The sequence below is a fragment of the Thunnus thynnus genome, chromosome 15 (assembly GCF_963924715.1).
Source record: "Thunnus thynnus chromosome 15, fThuThy2.1, whole genome shotgun sequence".
NCBI lineage: Eukaryota > Metazoa > Chordata > Actinopteri > Scombriformes > Scombridae > Thunnus > Thunnus thynnus.
This window is the reverse complement of record NC_089531.1, coordinates 27983719-28009804: the sequence shown is the minus strand read 5'-3', so window position 1 is coordinate 28009804 and position 26086 is coordinate 27983719. Positions and strand designations below refer to the sequence as shown.

Below are 26086 nucleotides of genomic sequence, written 5' to 3'. Positions count from 1 at the left end.
GAGCAATGAAGACAGAGTGGATCGCAATGTGCAGAAAGGGGAAAAAGTGGAAGTGAAAGTGCTGTAAGACACCAGAAAGAGGAAATGACAGATGAAAGGGAGGAAAGTTAAGTAAATGAGGGTGGGGTAGGGGGGATGTAGGCTGGGAGCTGATGTGTAGGCTACTGTAGGGATAGACTGATGCATCACTTTATTAATTAATGGCCTCTGATTAAAGCTAACATGACAGCCGATGTCATCCACCTCTGATATATTCTGATTATTATTTTAGATGTTGGCAAGAGGAATCATTACAGAGTTTGTACAACTTTCAACAGCATTAGGTTTAAAAGACAGGTTTTCAAATTTTCTAGAAGCATAGTAACAAAAAGAGGGACTTTGGCACTAAAAAGACTGTAACGTTGAAAGATATCTACTTGATTTGACTCATTTGGACGACTGAAGCTTCATAATAGCTTCAGATAAACTTTTACATTTTTGCACAGAAGGAGGACTGTGGATTTTGTCCTCCATCACTTACATTGTGAGTGCATTATGAAGGGATCTTCTAATGGTCAGTATGAACAGGAGGAATGATTACAGCAGGAAAAACCTGTTTCAGTGTTCATTTGAGCAACTGACTATTGTTTTAAGACAGATTTGAAAATTGTGAACCCGTTCTTTAAAGGATAACTCCAGTTTATTACAGCTTGGGTCTTATTTGCCTTATTTGCATATTATCTGGTATGTGCCCTCTCAGCTATTAAGATCTGCAGATAGAGCTCTGCTGGTACTCCCAGGTCACGGTTGGTGACTAAGGCTGATCAGGCATTTGCTATTAGAGCTCCCACACTATGAAACTCTCTGCCTGCTGAAATCAGACACACTAATTCACTAGCGTTTTAAAAATCTCTTATTAAAACTTTGCTCTTTGTAAAAGTTTTGGGAAATGTTTGATATTGGTATTGTCTCTACTTTCTTTTTATCTGCCTTGTCTGGTTTTATTTTCTTTTTTGAGGCACTTTGTGACATTGTTAAGAAAAGTGCTATATAAATAAAGTTATTATTGTTGTTATTATTATTATTATTATTGTTGTTGTTGTTGTTATTATTATTGTTGTCAGTTGGGCCATCACTTTTATAAGTATGGGTAACAATGTACTCACAACACTACTGAGATCTGGGAACATGGCAAATTTGCAACAACAAAGTCCAACAGGGCTTGACAGATTTAGCTAAAAGTAATGGATAAATAGCTGAAATAGCAATAAGTTATGTATACGTCATGTCTAGCTTCTGCCATTAGCCACGAGAGCCAGGAGAAGAAGAGGGAGAGGACAAAGAGAAAGAAGACAGCATGATGGACACATCCAGACAGAGAGCTGGGAGAATGAGCAGCAGTTGGGGAATTGGTTGGGTGTAACGGGGGGAGAGCCGTAGTGTGCTGGCTGATGGTTGGGGTAGAGCATCTGATGATCATTTGTTTGTTTTCTGATGGTTTACATGGAACAGCCCATCTGTTCTACATGAGTGAGTCTCCACATGTAGCAAGGACACAGCACACACACTCACAGAGCAGGAGGTGACACACACCAACAGCCTGTACAGAATCTACCGTGGATACAAGTTGGACACCTGAAAAGCCAAGACGTGTTGCTGCTCTGACCTTTATACCTGGAACATCTTATGATTTTTCAGCTTTTGACCTTTCCTGACTTTTACTGGGCTTTCAAGATGACCACACAAGGAAACAGTGTTTCTATTGTATTCCTATTTCTTTTGATACATTTGGTTCAACAGAAGACCTCAATGTGGGTTTTAACCTTTTACTACCTTCTGTTCCACCTGTGTGTGACTCATATGTACAACTTACACAGACTGTATAGAGAGCTTTGACACTGTTTGACATATGTGAAATGAATATTTCTTTGATTTCTGGCAAAGAATTAATGAACATTTTGCATGACATTGTTAGTGTGTTCAAATAGCCCTACTACCATACAGTCTTACATTGTGGATGGTTTCTATAATCAGATATTTGAAGGATTGGTTTGGGCCAACTCTACAGCAATAGCTGTGTGAGCCCTGCAAACAACAACCACACTAATACATCTTGGTAAGAAAATTATGCTATCATCAGCTACGACCGCCTGATTGTGAGGCCAAAGAGCAGTGATGAGCAGAGAGAAGGTCCCCACTCAACGATATAAACTGTGTTAGATCATTGGTTGAAATGAACTGGGAAAAGCATGGTACTGAACCTACTGAACAAAGTGTTAAAACTGGCTCATTTTAATGTCAGGAGTTTAAGAAATAAAGTTTATGAAATATCTAGCTTAATTAATAGTGAAAATATCAAGATACTTGCTGTCTCAAAACACATTTAGACTACTTAATAACAGACATGGGGATAGCTATACCAGGCTATAAAACTTTTTAGAGATGATAGGAATATTTTTGGGGGAGGCACAGCAATATATATACAAAGCCATATTCCCACAGTTCCTTGTATTGAGGCTCTTTCGTCAGATTCTTGTTGACAGTGTCTATAGGCCCAGAAGTGCAAGTGTGCAATATGTAGAAGTACGGATGCACAATATTATCAGCACGTCATCGGTATCAGTAGATGAAAGCTTTAAAATGAAATAGTGGCATCGGCGAATCCTAACAATTATGAGAGGCCGATATGTCGCCTTCTCCTCCACCGCCTGACTGTGCTTCCCTCGATGGACTGTGTCACCCCGGTGCTTCCTCCGCATGGCTCCACTTCACTTGGCTGCCCATCAGACCCACTGCCTCTCCCTACTTTAACCTGAATAACAAACTGGGGCTCTGTGCTCAGGTTAGATCCACATGGAGAGCCGGGGCTAACATTAGCTGGGAGGCTAGCTGGCTGTGCCTCCCTCCAGTCATGCTGCGGCTAATGCTCCGCTAGCCTCTCAGCTAACGTTAGCCCCGGTTTGTTATTCAGGTTAAAGTGGGAAGAAGCAACAGGTCTGACGGGCAGCCGAGTGAAGTGGAGCCTGCAGAGGAAGGAACGGGACCTTCACGGTGTAACAGTACGTCGAGGAGCTGCTATGTTCGGCTGCACAAATAGGAAACACTTCGGCTGACAGGATGTATCACTCTGTTTGGAAAAGAAAAACTTTTTGGTTTATAACAGTGGTTGTCAACCAGCGTATTAGGTGCATTACCGCCACCCTCTGCTCCAGAGTGTGGACCAGAGATTAAATCCTTCACATTAATCCTGTCTGTCTAATGAACTCAAAGAAAACTCTACTGCTCCACCCACTTGGCAGGATCATTTAAGTTTTAACGCTGAGCTCCTGAACTCCAGTCTTCCTAAGTTCTTCTTTCATATATTGTCTTTCTTCATTATACTTATTATAATCTATGCTTGCATGCATAATAGTCTCCTCAGCCAGCTGGAAAAAAATATGTGCATATATCGGTATCGGCATCGGCAATTGGCCACAATGAGTTGGAAATATCGGCATATTGGATAATGGCAAAAAATGCAATATCATGCAGAAGAATTACATTCTGTGCTGATGAAGGTAACAGATATTGGTAAGGTAAAATTTATCCTTAGTGACTTTAATATATGTTGGCTGTCGGCCCACTGACATGCCCACTGAGAAAAAAGTTGAACAGCACTGCACTCATTTGTAATTTAACTCAGATGGCGAACAAGTCAACTAGAGTGTATTACAGTTATACTGGGCAAACATCTGCAACCTGTTTTGACCACATATTTACTAATAACAGCGAATTATGCTCTAAAGTATTATCTGTCCCTGTGGGGTTTACCAATCATAATATGGCTATAACTCCCAAAGCTGGGCCTTAAGTACTGTATAAGAGGTCATATAGAACATTTTGTGAAATTGATTTTGTAAGAAAATGTTGAGTGGAACCAAGTGTTGGCATTAAATGAGGTGGAAAAAGCCCTGAAGTTGTTTACTGAACTATTTCTCTTTGTGGCTGACCAACATGTCCCATTAAGAAAATTTACAGTTAGCTCTGATAAAGCATCATGGATTGATGCAGAACTTAGGGAGTGTATGTGTAAAAGAGGCAAGCTGAAAAAAGCTGCAATAGTTTTTAAGGGAATTGAAAAGTGTCAAATGTACTGTGTAATGAGCAATAAAGTTACAAAGTTAAACAGAAAGAAGAAAAAAGCATATTATCAAAACAAAATTCAGGAGAGGAAAAATGATGGTAACACTGGAAAACACTGAATGAAATAGTGGGTAGAGCCAAGGACAATGCACCTTATTTCATTGAGGTTAATGAAATTTTGTTAACCAAAGCAAAGGACATTTCAAAACATTTCAATGACCATTTTGCGGACAAAGTTTACAAGTTAAGAAAGGAAATAGGCTCCCCTAGTGGAGGTGGCACAGTATGTCGTATCAAATAATAACTGATTCTATCAAGAGAAACAATGTGTTTTTGAGTTTCAACCTATAGAAATTGGAAAGGCAGAAAAACTACTTGCTAGGCTAAACAATGATAAACCAGCTGGTATGGCTAATCTGGATGAACAGTTTCTTAAAGCTGTAACAAATATAATTTCATTGCCAATATGTCATGCTTTCAGCTAGAGTGTGACGGGGGAGTTATTACCCCACATTTGGAAATCTGCCAAGGTGGTACCTCTTCCGAAAAACAAACAGGAGAGTTTCTCAGCTGCCAATAGCTGACCCATTAGTATTCTTCCAGTGTTAAGCAAGCTAATGGAAAAAATTACATGCGCATAAGGCAGATCACTTCACGTGCATAACACAGAGATGATCGACAAGTGGTTATCTTATTCTGACAAAAAAATAATGGTTGGCATTGTATTACTTGACTTTAGTGCAGCGTTTGATATCGTAGAACACGTAGTTTACTTATAGACCACAGTTGACTATTCATCAATTGGATGAATAGCTACTTATCCAATAGGATGCAGTCTGTGTTTTTTAATGAGTTGCCTTGGGCCGCTACTCTTTTCAATATTTACTAATGACATGCCTTATGTTTTGGATAAGTGCAGTACTACTTTATTTGCAGATGATACAACTATATATTTTGCATCAAATAACATGAGTTAAGGAACACACTTTGATCTGAAGTGCAATTATTACTGAATGTAGCAAAGACCAAAAGGATGTTGTTCAGGGCCAAACAAGCCACTAATAATGCTTATCAGCTGTGCTTATCACTCAAAGGCTCAGATATTGAACAGGTTCAAGAGGCAAATTTGCTTAGTGTCACACTCAACGGGCAGCTATTATGGGAGAAACATATTGAAAATATTAAGAAAATGGGTGGAGGAATATCATGCATCAGAAGACGTCCCCCTTTTCTTACCCCTGCCTCTAGAGTGCTTGTGACACAGGCACTAGTTTTATCTCACCTTGATTATAGCTCAGCAGTCTGGTTGGGTGCAGCCAAAAAAGATCCAAATAGCTCAGAATAAAGCTGCAAGGCTCGCACTGCCCTGTCCGTTAGGTGTGAGGCAGAGTACAGAGAGAATGCATGCCAGTTTCTCATGGCTTGGAGTAGGGGAGAGGTTGGCATGCAATCTAATGGGTTTCTTTGGGAATATCTGTTGTAGTAAGCAACCAAATTGTCTGTACTCACAAATAAATTATGTGTGAGATCAACATAGTCACACTACCAGGCAGGCTACTAGGGGTTATCTAGTCAAACCAAAACCCAGAACAGATGCAGTGTGCAGATCTGTAATGTATAGGGCCATCACAATGTGGAACTATGATCATTGAAGCATCCAGTAAGGCAAGTTTTAAGAAACTACTGAAAAAACACATTAAAGGGGACCTATTATGCTCATTTCCAGCTCTATATTTTTATTATTGGACACCACTAGAGTAGCTTTGCATAATTCACAGTTCAAAAAATGTATTTATCTTATACTGGCCCTTTATTGCAGCTCCTCACTTCAGCTACTGTCTCTTAAAAGGCAGTCTTAGCTCCTGTCTCTTTAAGGCTCCCTCCCTGTGTTCTGATTGGCCAGCTGGAAGCCTGTTGAGGGGCAGCCGTATCAAAGTTGTGTTAAGTTACCGCCGATGCAAACCCCACCTTTCCTGCTTTACTGCTTCATATTAAAAGCTTTTAAATTACTAAATAATGAGAGACTTTTGTTGTGAAGAATTTACAGGAAATGAAATGTGTTCCTCACCGAATGTGTTCCTCGCTGAATTTTGTTCAGCAGATCAGTTAGAAATAATGCAGGGAGGAATAGTACAAGCAGAAACAGCCACAGTGATGATGGTGTTTGATGAAGAGCTGCAGACAACCAGCATACCTCCAACAGGTAAACTACTTATTTTACTTTGCCTAACTGTGTAATGGAAAAACACTCATAGCATACCAGCTCGATTTGAGTCATGGCTCGGCATGACTACCTCCAAAACAATGGAAAAATGCCATAATGTTAGCTGAGCAGATGTCCATGTAAAGAAACAATGTCAGCTCAGGCTGAAAGTAGAAAGAACGTTGGAAACAAGAGTGTTCAGAGCAGTCTTAAGCTGGTGCTTTTTGCTCACAGGGATTACTTCTACATATGTTTACCTCATCATTTGACACTTTGGCCATGTTTAATACGAACATCTGACATTGTAACATTATAAGGAATAACATAAGAGGTCTCCTGTAACAATAACGCTAACGTTAATTAACCGACCTGAACAACCACGAGGGAATGCAATTTGATGTGTTATGATGTTTTAATTTTTTACTTGATTTTTACTTGTCTTGAACATGTTTTTATTGAGACTTGTTACCTGTCTTATGTATATTGTTATATATGTTATGTTTTGTTGTGTGTGGACCCCAGGAAGAGTAGCTGCTACCTTAGTGGCAGCTAATGGGGATCTAAATAAAGAATAGATTTTATTTTCATCTTTTCTGTCATTGTGGTCATTAAAAAATAATAATTAACCATGTTCCTCTTCATCTAGATATGTTCCTTTATTACCATGAACACACATACTGTAGTTTATTTTAACTCAATTTCACACACACCGTCCTGCTGCCAGATATACTTGCTGCAGAATTAAATGTGTTTTAATACACACCTGAAAATAGTCCCCAACAAATGCCCTATTTCCTACAGTTTGAGGAATGTTTGCTAAAAATTACAGTGAGCCTTTTCTTCAAATGAAATTATATGTATTTGTGAGCTATTTTTAAAGATTTACGTCTTCATTAGGAACAAACATAGAAATAATAGGAGATGGACTGACATATTGTTGGTTTTGATCTTTTTATGTGATTGTTGACAATGAGAATAATACAGCCTTATCCTTCAATCTGTATGACAGACATTTAAATTACAAAGTAGAACCTGGATTTCTGAGACCAATACTAATATTGAAGAGATTAAAAATCTGACATTATATTGACAGATATCCATATTTTACTGTAACATAAACACATAACATACAAAAAAACATTTAGATAAGGATTCATTAAAGTTGCTTCTTTAAGAATTGTGACCAAGATATGTTCTGAGTGGGAGAATTTACATTTGAAAAATAAATTGTAAAACTGCTCTCTGGTGGTGTACTATCCTCCTTGTGTTTCAATGAAAAAGGAAGATGACTGTCAACAAACAAAAAATAGAAATCTGTATAAGTATATACAGTTGCCAATCTAAATATTCATAAACCTGCATTATCATTTTTGGCCACTTGGGGGCAGCAGAAACAAGTTGTGAACACAACATAGACACATCATCACCTTTTAAATTGAGATCTTGAACTTGTTAGCAAACAGTTGATTATTTCCACATTCAGCAGTTACAAAGCAACATCATTATTCATTTGGAGTTGTATTTGGAGTGAATGTAAGTCCATTCAACCTCCTATAGTTTTTTATGTTTTTGGTCTCTACCAACTCCTGAGGGAAATACCTGTCTCTTTAATTGCTAAATGCTCCACTATGTTCACCAGCTAGACTACAGCTACCTGTGTCTCTTTGACATTTGGTGGTGAGCAGGTAGTGTACAGTGTCTTTTCAGAGCTTTTTCTCTGAAAACAGCTGCCTGCTACAGCTGAAAATGAGGCTATGAGAGCGTTGAGTGAACCATAACAGCAAGGTTGCAGCCAGACAAGCCAAGGGGAGCTGCAGAGTCATATGCACATTGTCATTTTATACATTGTTATATAATACATATCAATTATAGCTACTTTAACGGCAAAAATATGCCTACAATCCTCCAGGTGACAGATTTGATGCTACTAGACTGATTAGCCAAACATCCATCCATTTAAACTAGATAGAACTCAACGAGTATTAAATTTAACATAAAAAAAAAAAAAAAAAACCTGACACTAATAAAAACTAGACCATAAAACGTCAAATCTAGTTATAGGCGATGCCTTCTGAAGGCTCAAATGAGAGGATTGCAGTGGATTGTGTCAGAGTGTGCTACTCTGCCATGCGGCCCACTACTAGCTTACTTCCTGCGTTAGATCAACAAATTAATCCACCAAAAGAAATTAACTGAGGGTGGAACAGATGGACAAACTATGTACTAGCGACACTGTTTCTTAACTACCTCAAACATATTTTTGGCATTTCTGTACTGCAATTTCTTGTTACTTATTGGGCGACATATATCTGTGATAAGTTAATATTGAACGATAATATCAGCTCTAGTGTTTAATTGTAACAACATTTTTCACAAAGTATTGTATACCTGTTGTTTTCATACTAGCGTTTGTTTGGCCACTGTTTTCTCTCTGATTTCTCCATTATGTAACTGGCTTGGCCTGGATAGAGCTAGAGCACATAAACAATCCATAAATGACTACATAAAAAGTGTTCTTGACAGCATCAAAAAGGTTTGTGCCACTGCCCAGTCTTCCAGAAAGGTTCTGATGTGTTAGGAGTGTACACAGTATAATTCACAGGCCTCAGGAGAGACGGATACAAAGCCTTTGTGCAGCTGTAATTGATTGTTGCATATTCTTTTTATTTTCAGATCATAAATACAACTGCAAAAAGACATTGACAAAGAATGCTTTGTGTCTCCAAACAAACTCCTTGGACACTTAGGCTGTTTATTCAGAATAAACGATGAATTCAGTAGCATAAAGCAAATTGGATTTACAGACAAACAGGAGAGGCTGATCAGAGTGTGGGAAAACATGCTCGTCTTTGTGTTTTCTAGCACATATTATTGATATGATGTGGCTGAAGATGTGACTTTTTGCTTTTATTTGGAGAATGACAATAAACCTTGGTGTCAGTCTTTGCAATTTAAAATAAGTATTGCATAAAAGGATAAATAATAAATGTAATTGAAAGAAGAAGTAATTGAGACAAAAATAATAAATTATTACATCACTTTGTCAAACCCCGAACAAAGGTAATATTAAAGTTGGACAGAAACTAATATTCAATCTTAAATTCTGATTTTCCAGTTTTAACTTTTATCAGTGGAACTAAGAGAGCATACACATATATACTCTGCAGCTTTTCAGATGAGTAGACAGAAAAAGAGGATGAAATAAAATCTGGTCACAGGGGTGTTATGCAATCAATCCATTTATGCTAAATTTAATATCATTTGCCTTTCTGTATTTTACTTGTGTCAGAGTGGAAAGCATAATGTACACTTCCACAATAGTAATTCTATCAGTGCAACAATTCATTCCAGTTGCTTCTACTTTGCCGTTTTTATGATCGATGTTGAGCTCCAGTCAATGAAATGCAACACTTCCTGCAGATGTTTCACATAAAAAGCAGGAGAGGGTGGAATTATGCTGCTGGAACCCCTTTAATGTGAAACATCTGTACAGGAAGTGTTGAGTTTCGTTCACTTAACAGAGATCGAAGAAACAGCAAAGTAGACTTAATTGGAATTAGTGAATGAAAACAGTATTTCTTCTTATAACTGTTTAAGTAATGACTCATTTTATAAATGCTACGTATTAGTACATTAGACAAAAATTTAGTTTGGTTTATTTGACTTTATGAGAACGTCAAATCAAACACAAAAATGTCAAGAATAAAAGAGACTTATTTCCAATTTACAATTACTTGTGGTTACTTGTTACTTTATTATGCAAAGATAACTTAGTCCAAAGGTAATTTATTCCAATATATAAAAGACAAAAGACAAACATGAAAGAATTTGCAGAGTTTGCATTAATGGAAAATTAAATTGGGTGCACATCAAAAAACAGGAAGAGGCCTGTTCTCTCTGCGGTTGGGGTAGAGGCTATTATTTGAGAATTTATCTTAAAATGAATAGGACAATGCATTGCATTAGAGCTGCCAGATCTTAGCAGCATGGTTAGCTACACCTAGCCACCGACTACGCTTTAGTTAATCTTTCCATGTACTCTGGCTGCACTCTGAATGCATTCGGCCACTGTCACTGTCACTGTCACACTACAAATTGGCATCATCTTTTTTGTTGAAGTGTTAATAGGTTTTCCTCTGCATTAATTTAAAAAAAAATCTTAGGATAATCATAGGACAACATCATAGCCAGGATTTTAGAAATGCTGATTTCATGAGTCCATTCTCCCAACATTTCCTTTGAATATTGAGTCAGACATATTCAAATCATTATTATTTAAATTTATTATATTTAATAATCCAATTAAGTGTTAAATTATATAGGTTAAATTCTTCCTTCTCCACATTGCCAGGAATAAGATTCCAGTGCAGAAATGCGGAATCCTGTATTTATTGGCCCAAAAGTAGTTAAATTTGAACAAACCAAGAATAGAAAGACTGAACTTACCATCTTTAACCTTTAAATTGTAGAATATAAATTTGGCCCATTTTCTTATTTGCATGTGTTTATTAAAATCCCCTAAATTCTCTAAAAGTAACAGAGGACATGATTTCTAGACAGGGAGAGCTCAGACAATGATCATGTGTAGGAGGGTGATGCAGGTTTTACAGATGCTTGAAGCTGTTGAAGAAAAAGAAGCAGGTGGAAAAACCACCGACTAATACCAGATTCTTTACTGAAAATCCAATATACGCTCAATATGTTGGCAAACCTCAATATCAGTCTAAGCCCAACCCCAGGAGCTATTTTAATGTGAGAGGGCTTGAACACAGCAGCCCTCTGAAGTGACTGTGGATACTGCCGGAGCAGCCCTCTGCCTCATAGCACATCAATCCCCTTGAGGTTGTTACTGTTAGGCAGTTAGCAGCATGGCTGCTGGACACTGTCATGGGGAGACAATCTATTGTGTGGCCACCCGAGAGAGAGGGAGAGAGCGTGGAGAGAGAGAAAGAGAGAGATCATTAAATATGATCCGGGGTTAAGTGAGAGGCACATTAGGACCGTGCTTAAATCACAGACAACGAGCTGCAGTCAACACAACAGCACTACGGACGCACATTCCACTGATTGACGTCCAATCTGATGGGAAAGGAGGAGGTGGAGGTGCCAACACATGGATGTGTGTGTGTGTGTGTGTGTGTGAGTGTGCGAAAGAGAGAGAGTATGTGTTTGCACAATCCACATATGTTGGGGGTTGGCGGTGGCTGATATTAAAGCAACTTATCTTGTTCTTCCCTCTGGGTGGAGAGAGACAGGGAAGAAGAGGGTGGAGAAGAGGGAGCTAAGGAAGGAGGTGGGGGGGGGTGAAATAATTCGCAGTTGGATTTTTTTTTTTCAAGCACCCCCCCCCCCCCTGCAATCTCAGTCAATTACATGAGTCCCATAATTCAATAGAGTGAAACAAGGAAGTTGCCAGGGAATTCTAATTTCATTTAAGAACATTTATCTAAACAAATTAGACAAGTTGCGACATTAGAAAATAAGCTGGCAGTGTAGAAATGAGCGCTGTGCAGTACATCAGCAGACTGGCTCGTGTGTACAGATGCAGAAAGGGAGAAGCAGTAAGAGCAGCCAGCACCTGTGATGAATAGCGACGTTGGATCATGGCTGTAATGTGGCTAATATCTGCAGGCTGGGTCGTGTACTGCACAGCAGACGGAGCCGCCGGCCACACCGAGCGCTAATGCTTTATTTTGTCTTTGAAACTGCCAGGCTCGTTTTTCATCACCATCACTGTCAATGAAGCGTTATTCATTGTCGAGCTAAGCCCTCTCACTCGCGCAGCTATCTCCGCTAACCCAGCAATGAACTCCTAAATCACTGCAGACTAGGATTTGAATATTTCACCACATAATTGGAGCTTTAACCTAATCTAGGGGCGCGGGAGCTCCTCTTCTGTTTCCGACGAGGAGGACTCAAAAGGCGCATCAGGATCCAATCGCTTGTAATAATGAGGAACTTCTCACAGTCTGTGAGCAAGCATAATTACCACTGATCCAGATTAAGGCTTTATCTGAGGCCCGACTGCCACTCCAACAAACAGCAAACACTGGCTTATATCATAACCGGGGAGCAATATTTTTGTTATTATGTTCCACTATTTTCAGCTGTGGATTTTGCCTCAATGCAGACTGTTTATTTTGTAAAATCAGGAAGTGTCTCATGGGAGAGGGGATGGGATGAGGGCGGAGTAGAGAAGGGTTACAGCGATTAGGTGCTTTGTGTCGGGATTGAAAGAGGGAAAAAACACAGCGTTATGGAGATGGGAGCTTACTGTACATTGAAACGACAGCAGCAGCAGTGTACAGCTGCACACAGAGGAGAGCTAATAGCTGCGCTGTATGCCAATTTGCTCCATTTTTGCACCACTTACCCAACTCCTCTCCAAAGTTTATTGTCAGTGACTGAATGATTTTCATCACTGCCACAAGAAAGATGTTACTGTGTATTATGGCTGCTCCGTGGATTTATTTATCCTAGTATAAACAGTATTTTACATGATTGACGGATGTCATGAGATTTTCCAAACTAGCTCCATCAAATCATTAAACGTACACTTCCTCCTTCCTGCTCTCAAACACTCCCCACAGAAGACTTTTTGTGGCGCACCAGTGTCAATCACAGCTCACTCCCGCCGACTGTAATCTATATGTAAGTCAGCTTAAAAACAAACACATTAGAAACTGTCACCTCCCTGCACATTGCTGCCATGCCTACGTGCCAATCAAAGTGTCGCTATCTCTTCTTGCGATCGAGCCATCCTGCAGCTCTAACCATTTGCCTGTCAAAGCATCACAAAACTCAGCTGAACAAGGGTTTGCTGTGTCAAGTGCGGGCTGGTATTCACTTCGGAGGTTCTCTCGACATTTGTATGACCTCCAACTTTTGCACCGAGTCATGACGAGTGCAGAACTGTCCCTCAGGGAAAACAGGAGCTCACTGTCACTAAGTTGAGGGGAATGTAAAGACCTTCCCACGCAGGGTCGGCCGCTTCGAGACCGGAAAACAAGGGACTGATGTGTCTGACTGACAGAGATTCTTCTTCAAGGCCCCTGCGTGGATTAGCATCCCCTCGCTATCTGGCCTTTCATGGGTTGTTAGTTTAGCACAGGGCCTGGCGTTTGAGGGTTTGGAGGGGACGATAAAGAACTCTCAACCTTGATGTCTGGTGGGAGATGACAGGTGGAATAAAGCCCTCACAAGCCTTGACAAGCTTTCTCGATACACCCAGCTTAGCTCCGTCACACATCAGCCTGCGTATTCCATCGCTTCCACACCCGGTTTGATTTACAGAAGCAGATAATGACGCAAGTTGGATTAGCTGCATTTATTCCACTTTTCAGATGTGTCAAAACTGGAGGCTGTCTCAAACAGAATGATGGGCAGCTGCCTGGCTCAGAAGCATTTCCCCAATCAGGGTTTGGTATTGGCAGCTGCAACGACATCTCTTTCTAATTTCTCCTCACTCTGTTGCAACATACAGAAAAATACGGGTAAACAAATCCTGCTATCATCTCGGATTCATCTCAACAGAGGAGCTGGAAGCTATGGTGTGTTAGCTGTGCAGTGCTGTTATGATGCATGCCTTTTACTGCCCTTCTATCACACTTAATGTCCAATCAATAGCTATTGAGAGAAGAAGAAGTGTTGGTGAGGATTTGCCTGGACAGTCAGCGGTGTACATCTGGGCTCTTGAGCTGCATTAGAGGGGGATTTAGAGTACAGTACAAGAGATTGATTATCATTATGAGCTCTGCACTCACGGCTAGTTTGCAAGACCGGATCAAAGAAGCACACTGTGCCATCAGCAAAACAGGGTCATGGAGTCAAAGAAACAATGTAGCTCTGTTATGTTTATGATTCAAAAGAAGCGCAGACCGAAGTTGAAAATTTTCATTGATCTACTGTATAGATGTATATTTGCAGAATGATGTTTTTTCAGGCACAACAGGACAGTGGACTCACCGTGGTGTATTTGCCAAGCTGGCAAAGGGAGGGGAAGGTTTCTTGATGGGCCTTTCGAATCTTTTCAATGATGGTCTCCAGCTCGGCTGTCAGCTCATAGCTCTCTGCCAGCTCCGGCTTTGGGCTCTCCTTCTTCTTTTTATTCCGGTCATTTCGAACAGCTGAAGGAGAACAAAGGATTAGGATTAGCATCAACTATGAATAGCAGTTGCAGATACGGATGACTTGATCATTGTAGCAAATGTGGATGTTGGTGGATTGAAATAAAATAAAGGACAACCTGAAGGAGGAACAACAGAACTTTGTTGCTAGTAAGCATTTTTATTACTTGTTATTTTTCAGAGATGCAGCAAGTTGTCAAGCTGTACCTTGAGACCTTACACAAGGACGAAAAGTTTGGAGCTACAATCTGCTCTGTCAGCTCAACGAGTCTCTGTAAGTTTAGAGCCAATAGCAAAGTCTCAAAAAAGAGAAAACAAAAGTGACTCAACTCAAAAAACTCAACGCTTCACAAATGGATTATGTGATTCAAAATTAATTTCCTGAATCATTTTCCTCTTAAGAGCTAGATTTGTGTTAAGTTGAGGTCTACACTAATATGACATTAAAACATGGGTGTTGATACAATATAAGGGCAACATTCCCGGTTCTATTCCCTCAATGGATCTTCTTTCATTCCCTCAGCCTTTATTTATATTGGGTGATCCAATGAGAGCAATTCACTCTCCTCTGCATGGGTCCTCTCTTTACACAGGACAATATAAGCAAAAATCCATCTATATATTGGATTAATTTTTTGTATGTAATACCCTCCTCTCCCCCCATGTTTCCTGTGTATCTCTGCATTCACAAATATCAAAATGAAAAAATAAAAAGGAAGAGTTATTCCATCAGAAAAACCCCATAAACAATGTGAATGACATATACATTGATATTTACCTAGCGAATAACAAATCATAATGACATTTCACTTTGTAGCTTTCATAAGTCTAACAAAATATTCAGAAATGTAGCCTACATTTCTGTATTATTAATGTACTAACCACTAAAATATTTAGTTTCATTGATAAAGGAACTGTGACTGAGAACACGTACAAGGAAATAAATAAAGCATTTTTTGACTCCTGAGTAGTGTTTGCAGAGCTTACTGTCAGGCTGCATATAGCCCCAACAAAGGCAACCAACCACAGGGTTAGGGCAGGCCTCAGAGGCAAAACCCAGGGCATAAAAGGTCTACCAAACACTCACTACTGCTCACAAAGCTTAAAAGTACCCGATGGAGTTTTTGACCACGAGTAGCACTATGGAGCAATGCTTGAAGAGTGGGATCCTGTTAAAGGGGACATATTATGCCTTTTCTGGTTTTCTGTTATTTATATACTGTTATGTTGGATATCTATGCTAAACATGGTCAAATTTCCAAAACTTGAGATTAACATATGTAGAAATGCTGCCTGCAAGTCAAAAGCTAGAGCTTCAACCTGCTCTGAACACTTTGCAATTTTTTTTTTCTACCTTGCCGACGAGCTGACATTGTCACACATGTCCATAAACGGCCAGCCATAGCCTCGGTTGCTAAGGTTGTTGCTAAGGTTTTTCCATGTTTTCATTGTCCACTCTCATATTTTGGATTGGATTTCAGCTCAAACATGTACAGATATGTTTGACAAGTTGACATTTCAAGTCAAGAATGAGAAAAAATAGTGAGACCCTACTACTATAGTTTGTTTCATGGTTTGTTGATGTAGCCTCCAAAGCCAATGGATGTCTGCTGAGGGGAAGCTTCAGAGAGCTGGCCAATCAGAAACAGTGGACTCATCAGGAGGCGGGCCTTAAAGAGACAGGAGCTAAAATGACCTGTTACAGACAGAGACTGAACTGAGGGGCTGTGTAAAGGGTCAGTATGAGTTTTTGAACAATAAATCATGCAAGATATTCCAGTAGATTAAAAAGATTAAAAATATAGACCTGGGAATCTGCATAATATGTCCCCTTAACATATACATCCATATGCGAGTACACAGTCCTGCCAATGGTTTCATACTATTCCAATTATTTACAGTTGCTGGTGCTGACGTGCTAAAAAAAAAGTAGCAATGTGCCATCTTAACCAGGGAAGAAGAAGACTGCAAGCTAGAAGATATGGATGTAAACAATGTAGGTTTCAATTTCTTCCAAAAATCAGCTCTGCAAATGTTTTACAAGAAAAAAAACAGTTTAAAAAGATACACACATTGTATCCTGGTGGGAAACAGAAACTGTACAGCAATAGGCACATGGTATTAATTGAAGGCAACCTACATGAGCATATCAGTTTTTTTAATCAACCTATGTCCTCTCCCATATTGATTATGGACAGTAAGGAAAGTATGGAAATTACACCGTTCATTTAATATTACACTACAGGTAAATGTAGAAATGCTTAAAAAAAATCCAATATAAACAGGTGTAGAAACCCCTAAGGAGAGAGTCCCACTGAACAAAGCAGAAAAGTGCTACAACAAAGCCCAGTTTGTTGTGCTTGTTGTGTGTAACGTGCACCCTGAGAGACCCGAGTCCACAGAGTCCTTTGCTTCATTAGGTGCAGATCTTTGAAGTCTGTCACAGCAGGAGACTCAAACAAACCAACCAGGTTTATTACTCAACACACAGCATGATGATCCCAACATCACAAGTCTCTGATCAGCTGCACACTCCCCTTTAAAATAATAAGGAGCAGAGCTGGAGAGAAAGAGCCTAGGCCCATTGTCAGCACTGAGACACCCAGGGGACCTTCCCTGGCTGACAACACAACAGCCACATCCTCTGCCCTAGTTTACAGTAAAAAACCTTTTATATTCAGACACTAAAGCCAGGGTTGGAAACCTTTAAAGCAGATCTACAAATAGAGAAAAATATATATATTTATTTATGAGGGATTTTGTAAACAGTGGCCTATTTAAAGAACAGAAAACATGCTGAAGCTTACAAAACCTTGCCTCAGCTTTTGTTGCACCACTGTTAGCATATTTCCAAACCCCAAAAGGTAGTGTATAAGAGCTTTGGACTAGTGTTTTGCAGAGGGACTCAGAGACAAGTGTATTCATATACTAACTGCGACATACTATACACAAAGGGTGCAGGGAACACAAAATATAGGCTAGAATGTTGTTTGTAATGTTTGCGGCACAGGATAACAACATGAGAAGGACAATATAGAAGTGACTCCGCTTCTTTTGAGTTGTTCCAAAGCCTGAAGGCCACAGAGCTGAAGGTTGATGTTTATAGTAGGGCTCAGTGACTGTTCAGAAGTTTGAATATGAGGAGATGAATGTTGTAATCTAGGTTTTAGGGTTGGAGTGGGAGAGAATAATCACAATACATTTTATTTATATAGCGCTTTTAACAGCAGAATAGCAGGGAGGACACAGCAGGAAAAGTAGAAAACAAATGCAGTAAAAGAGAATAAATGCTCTTTTTCAATTTGCAATTAAAAAACATGAGTGGAAAACACTGGAAATTTGAAAAAAGTCAAAGTTTTACGCTTGGATGAGGTGGAAAAATTGATGTATCGATAAAAGCAAAATGCGATAAAGTGCAATGGAAACAGATTTAGTGAACAAATGAAAGGAAACATGTGTCTAAAGCTTCCACGCCACTGGGCAGCATTCAATATATGTCTGTATAACTGACACAGGGCTGTTATCAAAACGCTTCCAAAAGCAAGATGATGTCAGCTCTTCTCTCCATTTGCACTGTCCATCACGCTCTCCATCACCACCATTCGTATCTTGTTCTTCTATCGCTTCAGCTTTGACTTTCACTCTATTAATAACCTCATCGCATGCCATCCTCTTTTTGTGGTTTACTGCATTCAGTAGGAGAATCAGCGCCACCAAGTGTTTACTTTGATGGGCTCAACTATTAATATTCGCAGTAGTGGATGGAAAGGCACAGTGATTAGCATTTTTTAATTGATTTTCTGAAATTTCGGTTAAAATTTGCGCTACATTTGGATGGAAACCTGACTATAGTCTCATTTAAAAGTATCCGACTAAGAGCTGAGCATTCGTGGAGGGCTTTGTGAGTGATGAGGAGGATTTTGAATTGGATGCTTTGAACTGGGAGCCAGTGAAGGTTGCACAGAGGTGTCTACTGGATGTTTGCTAGGTCATTCGTCATATCAACTTTATAAGGCGATAATACATCAGCATTGTGTTTATAACTAGAAAAATGATTCTGATTGAAGTCATTTCTATCAGAAATATAAATCTGTTTGGCTTCTTGTTAACATCACACCATAATAAGATGTTCTGATGGATAAAGCCGCTGGTGTGTATATCATACTCATAATCAGTCTACTGGCCTAATGACTGGTAACTATTTTTAGCTCAATGCAATCTATATTCTCTATCTGAGAGTCTCATGTGTGATTAGAGTTAAATCTGCAAATCTCCGTATAGTGTGTTTTTTGTGTCAGTTTTGGAAGTGACAGTAAAATGCGTTGAACATTTTCCACCATCACCGGCATCAAACTCCATCGAGGCAGACTGTTGATGGTCAGAGAGGTTATGATGTTGACCGATCGTAGGGCTTATCCCTATAATCAGGCATTAACCCCAGATCTCGTCTGTTTTATCAACAACGCTTTATATCTCTAAACTGGTCTCTCCTGATTAAAAAGATGCACTCTAACTGAGTCGATAATTCAGTAAAAAAAAAATCAGTCACCACCAGGGAGTCCAGATGCTGTTTAATTTTTACATATAGGACATATTACGTCACACGTCTCACATATTAGCTCTGTCTCCACATCATTGAACCATCTCAATACATCAAAGTGAAAGAGGAGTCAATCTAATTTTCTGTTCCAGAGAGTTAGACTGAATGTTTTGGTCAGTCGCGGCTTCCTGCTGATTACTGTCACTGCTGAGAGGCAGCCGTAATGTGCTGACATTAATCACTCTTTACACTTTGACCTACATGTGTGACCTATATGCCCGTTACATGGCTGTACGTATATGTAGGAGACCTCCCGCCACATCAGCTAGTATTATACAGAGAGGAAAGCAAACTTTGACACTGACAATATTAATTACGTCACTAGGACAGAAGATATGAAACAAAGGAAAGGGGGATCCTTGATCAGTTTCCTGAGAGTCAACATAAGATTTTAATGGTATTTCCTACTTCACACCTAGCAAGAGTAATCTTCAAAAGATGTAAAATGAAACCAGTGATGGGAGAATTGATCCTAACCTTGTCCGTCATCATGTTTTGTAGTGTCAGTGTGGGGGCAGCGGAGGGGGGGTGGGGGTGGGTTGATTGACAGAGGATAGAGAGCCCTGGGCCTCGCTCTATCAGCTCTTCCACAGAGAGCAGCTGCCATCGCTGAACACAGCGGCAGCAGATAAAGCAGACAGTATAGTAGTGATTAAGAATAGAGCAAAAGCCCTCTACACCATCTCTTCAGTGCACAAAACAAGTATGGGCCCAATGCTGGCCTTTTGTTAAAAACAGATGTGGGCAAATGTTGATATGATTTAAACAAGAATTCAAGAGAGATTAAGAAAAAAGTCACAAAAAATATAAAGTGGTTGAATCAGATGACAATTAAAGCAGCTGCAACTACACAGAGTTTTTAACTGGTTATGAAACAAGTCTCATGATGCCTCCATATGACCTGCATAAGCAAACGAGACCATCAGTGAGAAGATCGGTTATTTCTATATAATTATTAATGTTAATGCCTGCCATTGGATCAGATTCCCCGTGAAATCAGATGAAACGATTTACAGCAGTAAGACCAGAAGAGCCTGTTTACATTACATGTAACACTGTAGCATGCGGGAGTATAAAGACGTTGCTCGGACAAGGGGAGGACATTTCTCTTCCTTTGAACATGTTAAAAGTAAAGTTAGATTTGTTGTCTGCTTCCTGACTTATTTTAAAAAAGACCAGAGGAACAGAGAGAGAGAATGCAAGCAGGCTACGAGCCCGATATATATATAGAGAGAGAGAGAGAGAGAGAGAGAGAGAGAGAGAGAGAGAGAAAGAGCAGCGGTGGTCGTGCGAGCTAGAGAGTGAATGAAGAGAGCAAGTGGTGGTAGCAAGAACAAAGCAATGAAAAGCACAAAGCACAAATAAACACACCCACACCTCCCACCTCCACACAACCCTGTCGGAAGGTGCTGAATTGGCGGATTTGGTGTCGATGCAGCCTTACATGTAACTTAGGTGTATGAACAGTACTAAAAGAAAGTTTCTTGTTTCCATCATATTACAATTATTAATCTTAAAAGCAGATACATGACCTCACTGCTATGCATCCTACAAACAGCTGTGTTTAAAAAGAAAAATAGTATTAAAAATAAGTAGCATCTTTCTTTCACTTGCTTCCACAACAAATGCCGGAACAAGATCTTTACAACACGAGGCGGTGGTGCTCATGGAAAATACAGTCTTCATTCTTGGAAACACTGTATCTGAAATTGTTGTTTTCACCTATGATTTCTTACATTTCTGATGTGAAATGTCTGAAAAATCACATGTTGCTTACAGTATATCATGTGAATTAGTCAAATTTCATATGTGATAAATTAACATATGAATTTTATAGGGTGAATTGTTGTGTATTTTGAGGCCATGTACAGACCGTACAATAAAAATGCAGTTTCCAAAAAATTCCTTTAGTAAAATATAGGATTTAGTAGAGTATAACACCAAATAAAAATAAAAATTGTGTCAAAAAAATATGATTAGAATGAAATGTTTCATTTATGTGTAGTCAAACAACTTATGGGTCATGACCTTTAATAAAAGGATGGAGTAAACTGCTCTTACAATGACTGAAGAATGATTGATTGATTTATTTATCTTATTCATATCTCTTTTAGGGTATAACTCACAAGTCAAATGATGCTACGTTCTCCTTTCTGTGACATCTTACAGTAATGTAACATAGACACACTGTGTATGACATGTCTGTAATTTCAGAATTTAAAATACACTGAGTTTTGACTCCACTGATGCATCTCCCTAAATACTGGCAATTTTGCTTTCCTCCATACTAACACTTACTCATCAAACCTAACTAACATATCTATCCCAGCTGAGTGAAGGAGGATTTTCTTTCTGTTATGCTCAAAATGCCACAGTAAAAATGCATCGTTTTGTTTAGAAAGATCATTAGTTGTAAAGTGTTGAATAAAAGACCTAATCTCCCAAGGCTCTGGCTAATTCTTAACAAAATGCTGCTGTCAGTGGTTAGTGCCCTCACTGAGAGAGGACATACACAGCCATGATGGTGAGCAAAATCACACAGTCCGCGATCCTCTCTCTATCAAACAACCAAAAAAAAAACACACAAAAACATGCTGCTCAATGGAAGAGGGGGATGGTACAGAATAATGGTATAGAAAGGGGGATGGTCCACAATCTGTTCACATGTGTGTGTCTGTCATTTGTCACAGTGGGGTGACAAACTGTGTCTGGCGAGGGGGTTGTGGTCCACACAGAGGCCGGCGAGCCACGAGATGTGATTTAGGAAGACAGCGACGTGGCAAGAGCACCCCCCGCCCACCCAGGGCAATCAATTACCACTGCACTCCAAGCAAATTACTGCGAGCACGAGCAGATACATCCAAATGATGCATCGGACAAGAGGCCATGAAAATATATGGCTTTTTAATACCCACAAAAGGAGCAGAGGGAACCCATCCAGTGCAGAGCCTCTCATCATAATGCCTGTGATCACTACTCCTGACTTCCATATTTTTACTGGTCTATAAGAGTATGTTTGGCTCCTTAAACACTGTTCTATGATTTTTATGGAACAAAGTGGACCTTCAGATCGAAACAGCACTGTGTTAAAAAAAGAGAGTAAGGGCCAAATCCACAAAATGATTGTGTGGCTTTCGCCGCTGTTAAACCTGTATAAATGACACAAAAAGATAGCGTTTGATTCACAAAGCACCCGCAAACTGCGCTGCTGAGCAAATACCGTCATGGTGCGCCTTCGCCATTTGCATGTCACTAAATTAAGTAAAATTCCTACATTCGGGGCAAGATTGGCCTCTTTTAAGTGCAAATAAGCCTTGTCGTAAAAACAGTCCAATTCACAAAGACCAGCACTTATTGCCACATGCAATTAGGTTGGAGTTATTAGTATCAAAATCTTCAAGCTTGTGAGGCTTGAATGATATCAATGGTGAAATCTTCACATCTTCACTCAGACATTGGGGGGGATCTAGTGGGTATGGGGTGGTAGGCTTATCTCAGACGTTCAGCTACTTAAAAATAAAAATGTCCTGACAGCTCTGACGGAGCTCAGGATTCATCCATATAGTATAAACAAGTCCACTGTATAAACCTGGAATCTGTATGTAAAAGCTGATCTGTGTAGATGTGTAGCAAAACACAGAACATTAAATACCGTCGGATCGTGACCAATCCGGTGTTAATGTAGTTACCGCTGCTGTGCCACATGCATAAATGCGCACACAGCCTCTTTCTCAGTTTTGAGACCCACTTATCGTTTCAGCTGCTGTATGGTGCTGCAGCCAGCTGTGACATGCAGCCAGCTGTGGGCAACAAACAGAACATCAGTAGTGATGTTTCTGTGAAATCCCAGATACATTCAGTGACACTTGAACAACATTATCGTAAGATTCAGACATTAATGTACCACGTTTCAGACCTGCCTGAGTCATTAATAGCTGTAGCCTATTTTGATGGACATTTCAGTAGATCATGTTATAGATGTAAAATACTAGAGAAGTAAAAGAAGCAAAATACATGAAAGTTGGTTTGTGATTGTGGAGAGCTCTGTGTGTGCGCACCTCTGCTAATTAAATACATGCAATTTGAGGCTTTTGTGCTCTCTTCAGTTTTCATTATGGACCAATCTGTGTGCTGAAATGTGGAAAAAAGCCTGAAACACTGGAAACAGCTCCACTCACTCAATCAGACACACAATATGGGTAAATTGCACTCACAACAGAACTTTATGGGCGTGTTTGTGCTGTCATATCATTTAGCACAAAATCTTTTGTGAACAGGACCTTAAAACAGGGAGGATCGTGGGTGCAAATGCTACACAATTCACAATGCTATTAGTGGGCACAATCAATTCTTTGTGGATTTGGCCCTAAAAGTCTACAGCCATGCTAACCGCTCTGTGACACACAATAGTGCTTTGAGCTAAATACCAATGTCAGCATGTTAACATGCTCACAGTAATAATGCCAACATGCTGATGTTTGCCAGGTATAATGTTTACCATCTTAGTTTAGTGTGTTAGCATGCCAATGTGCTAATTAGCATCGTATGCCATGTTGCTGTTTTTCTAGCAGTAACAAAGTATAACTGAGGCTGATAAGAATGTCAATAATTTTGCAGGTATTTTGTCATAAACCAAATGTTTGAACAAATTAAAATGTTGACTTGATGATGATGCTAGATGAAAAGTTAAAGCACCACCTGAAGTTGTGATTCGTCCTGTGGGAGACATGAATGTCTGTACCAGATTTAATGGCAATTCATTCAATAGTTGTCACGCCATGTCACTGAAAACCACAAATGTGAGCCTCATGGCGGTGCTAAAGGTTTAGTCAAGGGATTACCAAATTCAGTAGGATTCATCCTCTGGTGATCATTAATGTCTCTACAGAATTTCATGGTAGTCCACCCAACAGTTGTTGAAATATTTCAGTCTGATCCAAAGTGCTGAACTGACTGACCAACAGACTGATCAACATCGTTAGAGCCATTCTGCCCATGTGACTACAAAGGGCAAGGAACTGTGTTGGTGGGTGGTATTGATTAGTGCAGTTTAAAAGTTAGAATTTCTGTCCTTACACTAATAGGCTAATTCAGAAATAATTTCAGTGCCACTTTGAATTTATAAATATTAATAATGATGATGCTTGGTGTCAAGGTTATGTCTGTTTTCCAAATTTCAGTCCAATCTGAGTACAGACACAGTATTCACAGACATAAAAAACCTCTTTCCGGCTTCACTTGTGGAAACAATATAGGTCACCAGGATTTACTCTATTGAAGTGGTGGTCTTTGAAATGGGGTCTATAACATAAAAACATTTGAGCACCTCTGTGCAAACCAGCTGATTTCAATCCAAAACAAAAAGCTGAAAAATGTGTTAGGCATTTACTAGGACTGTGTTGAGGGCATGAAAATCTCCACCCAGCCAGTCTGTCAGGCTTTGAGGGAGCGCTGTGAATGAGCAAACATAAAGTGTTTCTGAAGTGCTCTCCAGAGTGTTAGACCAAGGGATGAAGGGTCATTGAGTGGAGTTCAGACACGCTGTTAAATACACTCCTCACAGCCATCCCTACTATCACACTCCCAACCCTGGGTTTTCCAAGACACTCATCTCCCGCTCCTTTAGTCAATGAGCAATATCCCACCCTCTCTCTTTTGTCCTCTTTATTTCTTTTTTCACTACTGCCTCTAGCCCCCCGGTACAGCCTGGCATTTTTTTTCTCTGCTCTGCTGCTTTAGCAGGATGTTGTGTGGCTCGGTGGCAGCAGGCATGGACGGTGGCCGTTTTGAAAAGCCGCCGGCCAGCCATCTGTGGGCTGCCAAGCTCTGCACAGTGTCTCAGCAAGCAAACAGATGCAGTGGTAAATAAACACAATCTATCTGGAGCCCACGTAGTGCAGCCCGGGCCGCTTGCCACACCACTTAACATGGCAGCTCCCTAACACTAACCAGGTGGGTGTCGAGGAATGATGATATTTCTTTGCTGCTGTCAGAGCACTGAGTTTAAGCTAATGGTCCTGATGGGGGGGGAGGGGGTTAGAAGGGAGAGGGGGCCTGCATTGAGAGAATATGACCTTGGAACAGGAGGGGGATTAGGGTGGTACATAAGCAACAACTTTAAGATAAGATAAGATATATGAGCACCATCAAAACTAAACAAGACTAAGAATTAGCAGCTCTGTGAGGCTTTACTCAGACACAGTGGTTCTTTGAGTGAAACATACTCACAATGACAATATTAACATAGTGATGTTAAGCAGGTCATATGTACTGCATTAACCATCTTAGTTTAACTAATTTGTGTTAGCATGCGAACATTCGCTAATTAGCTTAAACACATTAAAGCTGAGGTTGATGGGAATGACATTCGTTTTGCAGATATTTGGTCATAAACATAAAAGTATTGAACAAACTTTGGACTGCTGGTGGTGCTAGAGGAAAAGGCAGGAGGTCAAGACATTACAATTCATCCTCTGGCCACCATGGGTATGTGTATCAAATTTCTTTGTAATCCATCCTATAGTTGTTGAGACATTTCGCTAAAACCGAAAATGTCAATGTCATGGTGACGCTAGAGGAAAGGCCAGGGGATCACCGAAGTAAGATGGCCTCATTCTCTGAGGTTCATGAATATCTGTACAAAATTTCATGGCAATCCATCCAATAGTTGTAAAGATATTTCAGCCTGGACCAAAGTGGTGAACTAACAGTACAACAGGCCGACGCTGCCATCCCTAGAAGCACGCTGCTAGCATTCAACAACCCTTAATATCGCTGGTGGTGCCAATGGCAAAATGATCCACTTCCACTATGGTGACAGCTTTCTTCAGACGAGAAGGCTCTATGCCAAGTTTGCTTCTCCAACACATAATCCACAGTGGTTTCACCAACTCAGAGCCAGCTCCTCGCCTGGTACAGCAGCTGCTGTGACAAGTGGAAGGGTTGGCTGACATTCTCCATTGAGAGACTATAGAGCTGCTGGCGATGGACCTCAGGCAGTGCAGGATGGCTTTCTACCGGCTGTCCAACATCATTGCCAGAAAGAACATTTTTATT

At 40.0% G+C, this 26086-nt stretch overlaps 1 protein-coding gene across 2 annotated transcripts in view; it reads right to left on the bottom strand.

Moving 5' to 3' along the window:
• LOC137198027 (retinoic acid receptor beta-like) overlaps positions 1-26086 on the bottom strand; it is a 220222-nt gene that overhangs the window by 23006 nt on the left and 171130 nt on the right. For both annotated transcript variants that reach the window (XM_067611615.1, XM_067611616.1), the window contains one exon: positions 14270-14430. In XM_067611615.1, coding sequence (XP_067467716.1) covers positions 14270-14430 — 161 coding nt within the window. The remainder of the gene's footprint in view (positions 1-14269; positions 14431-26086) is intronic.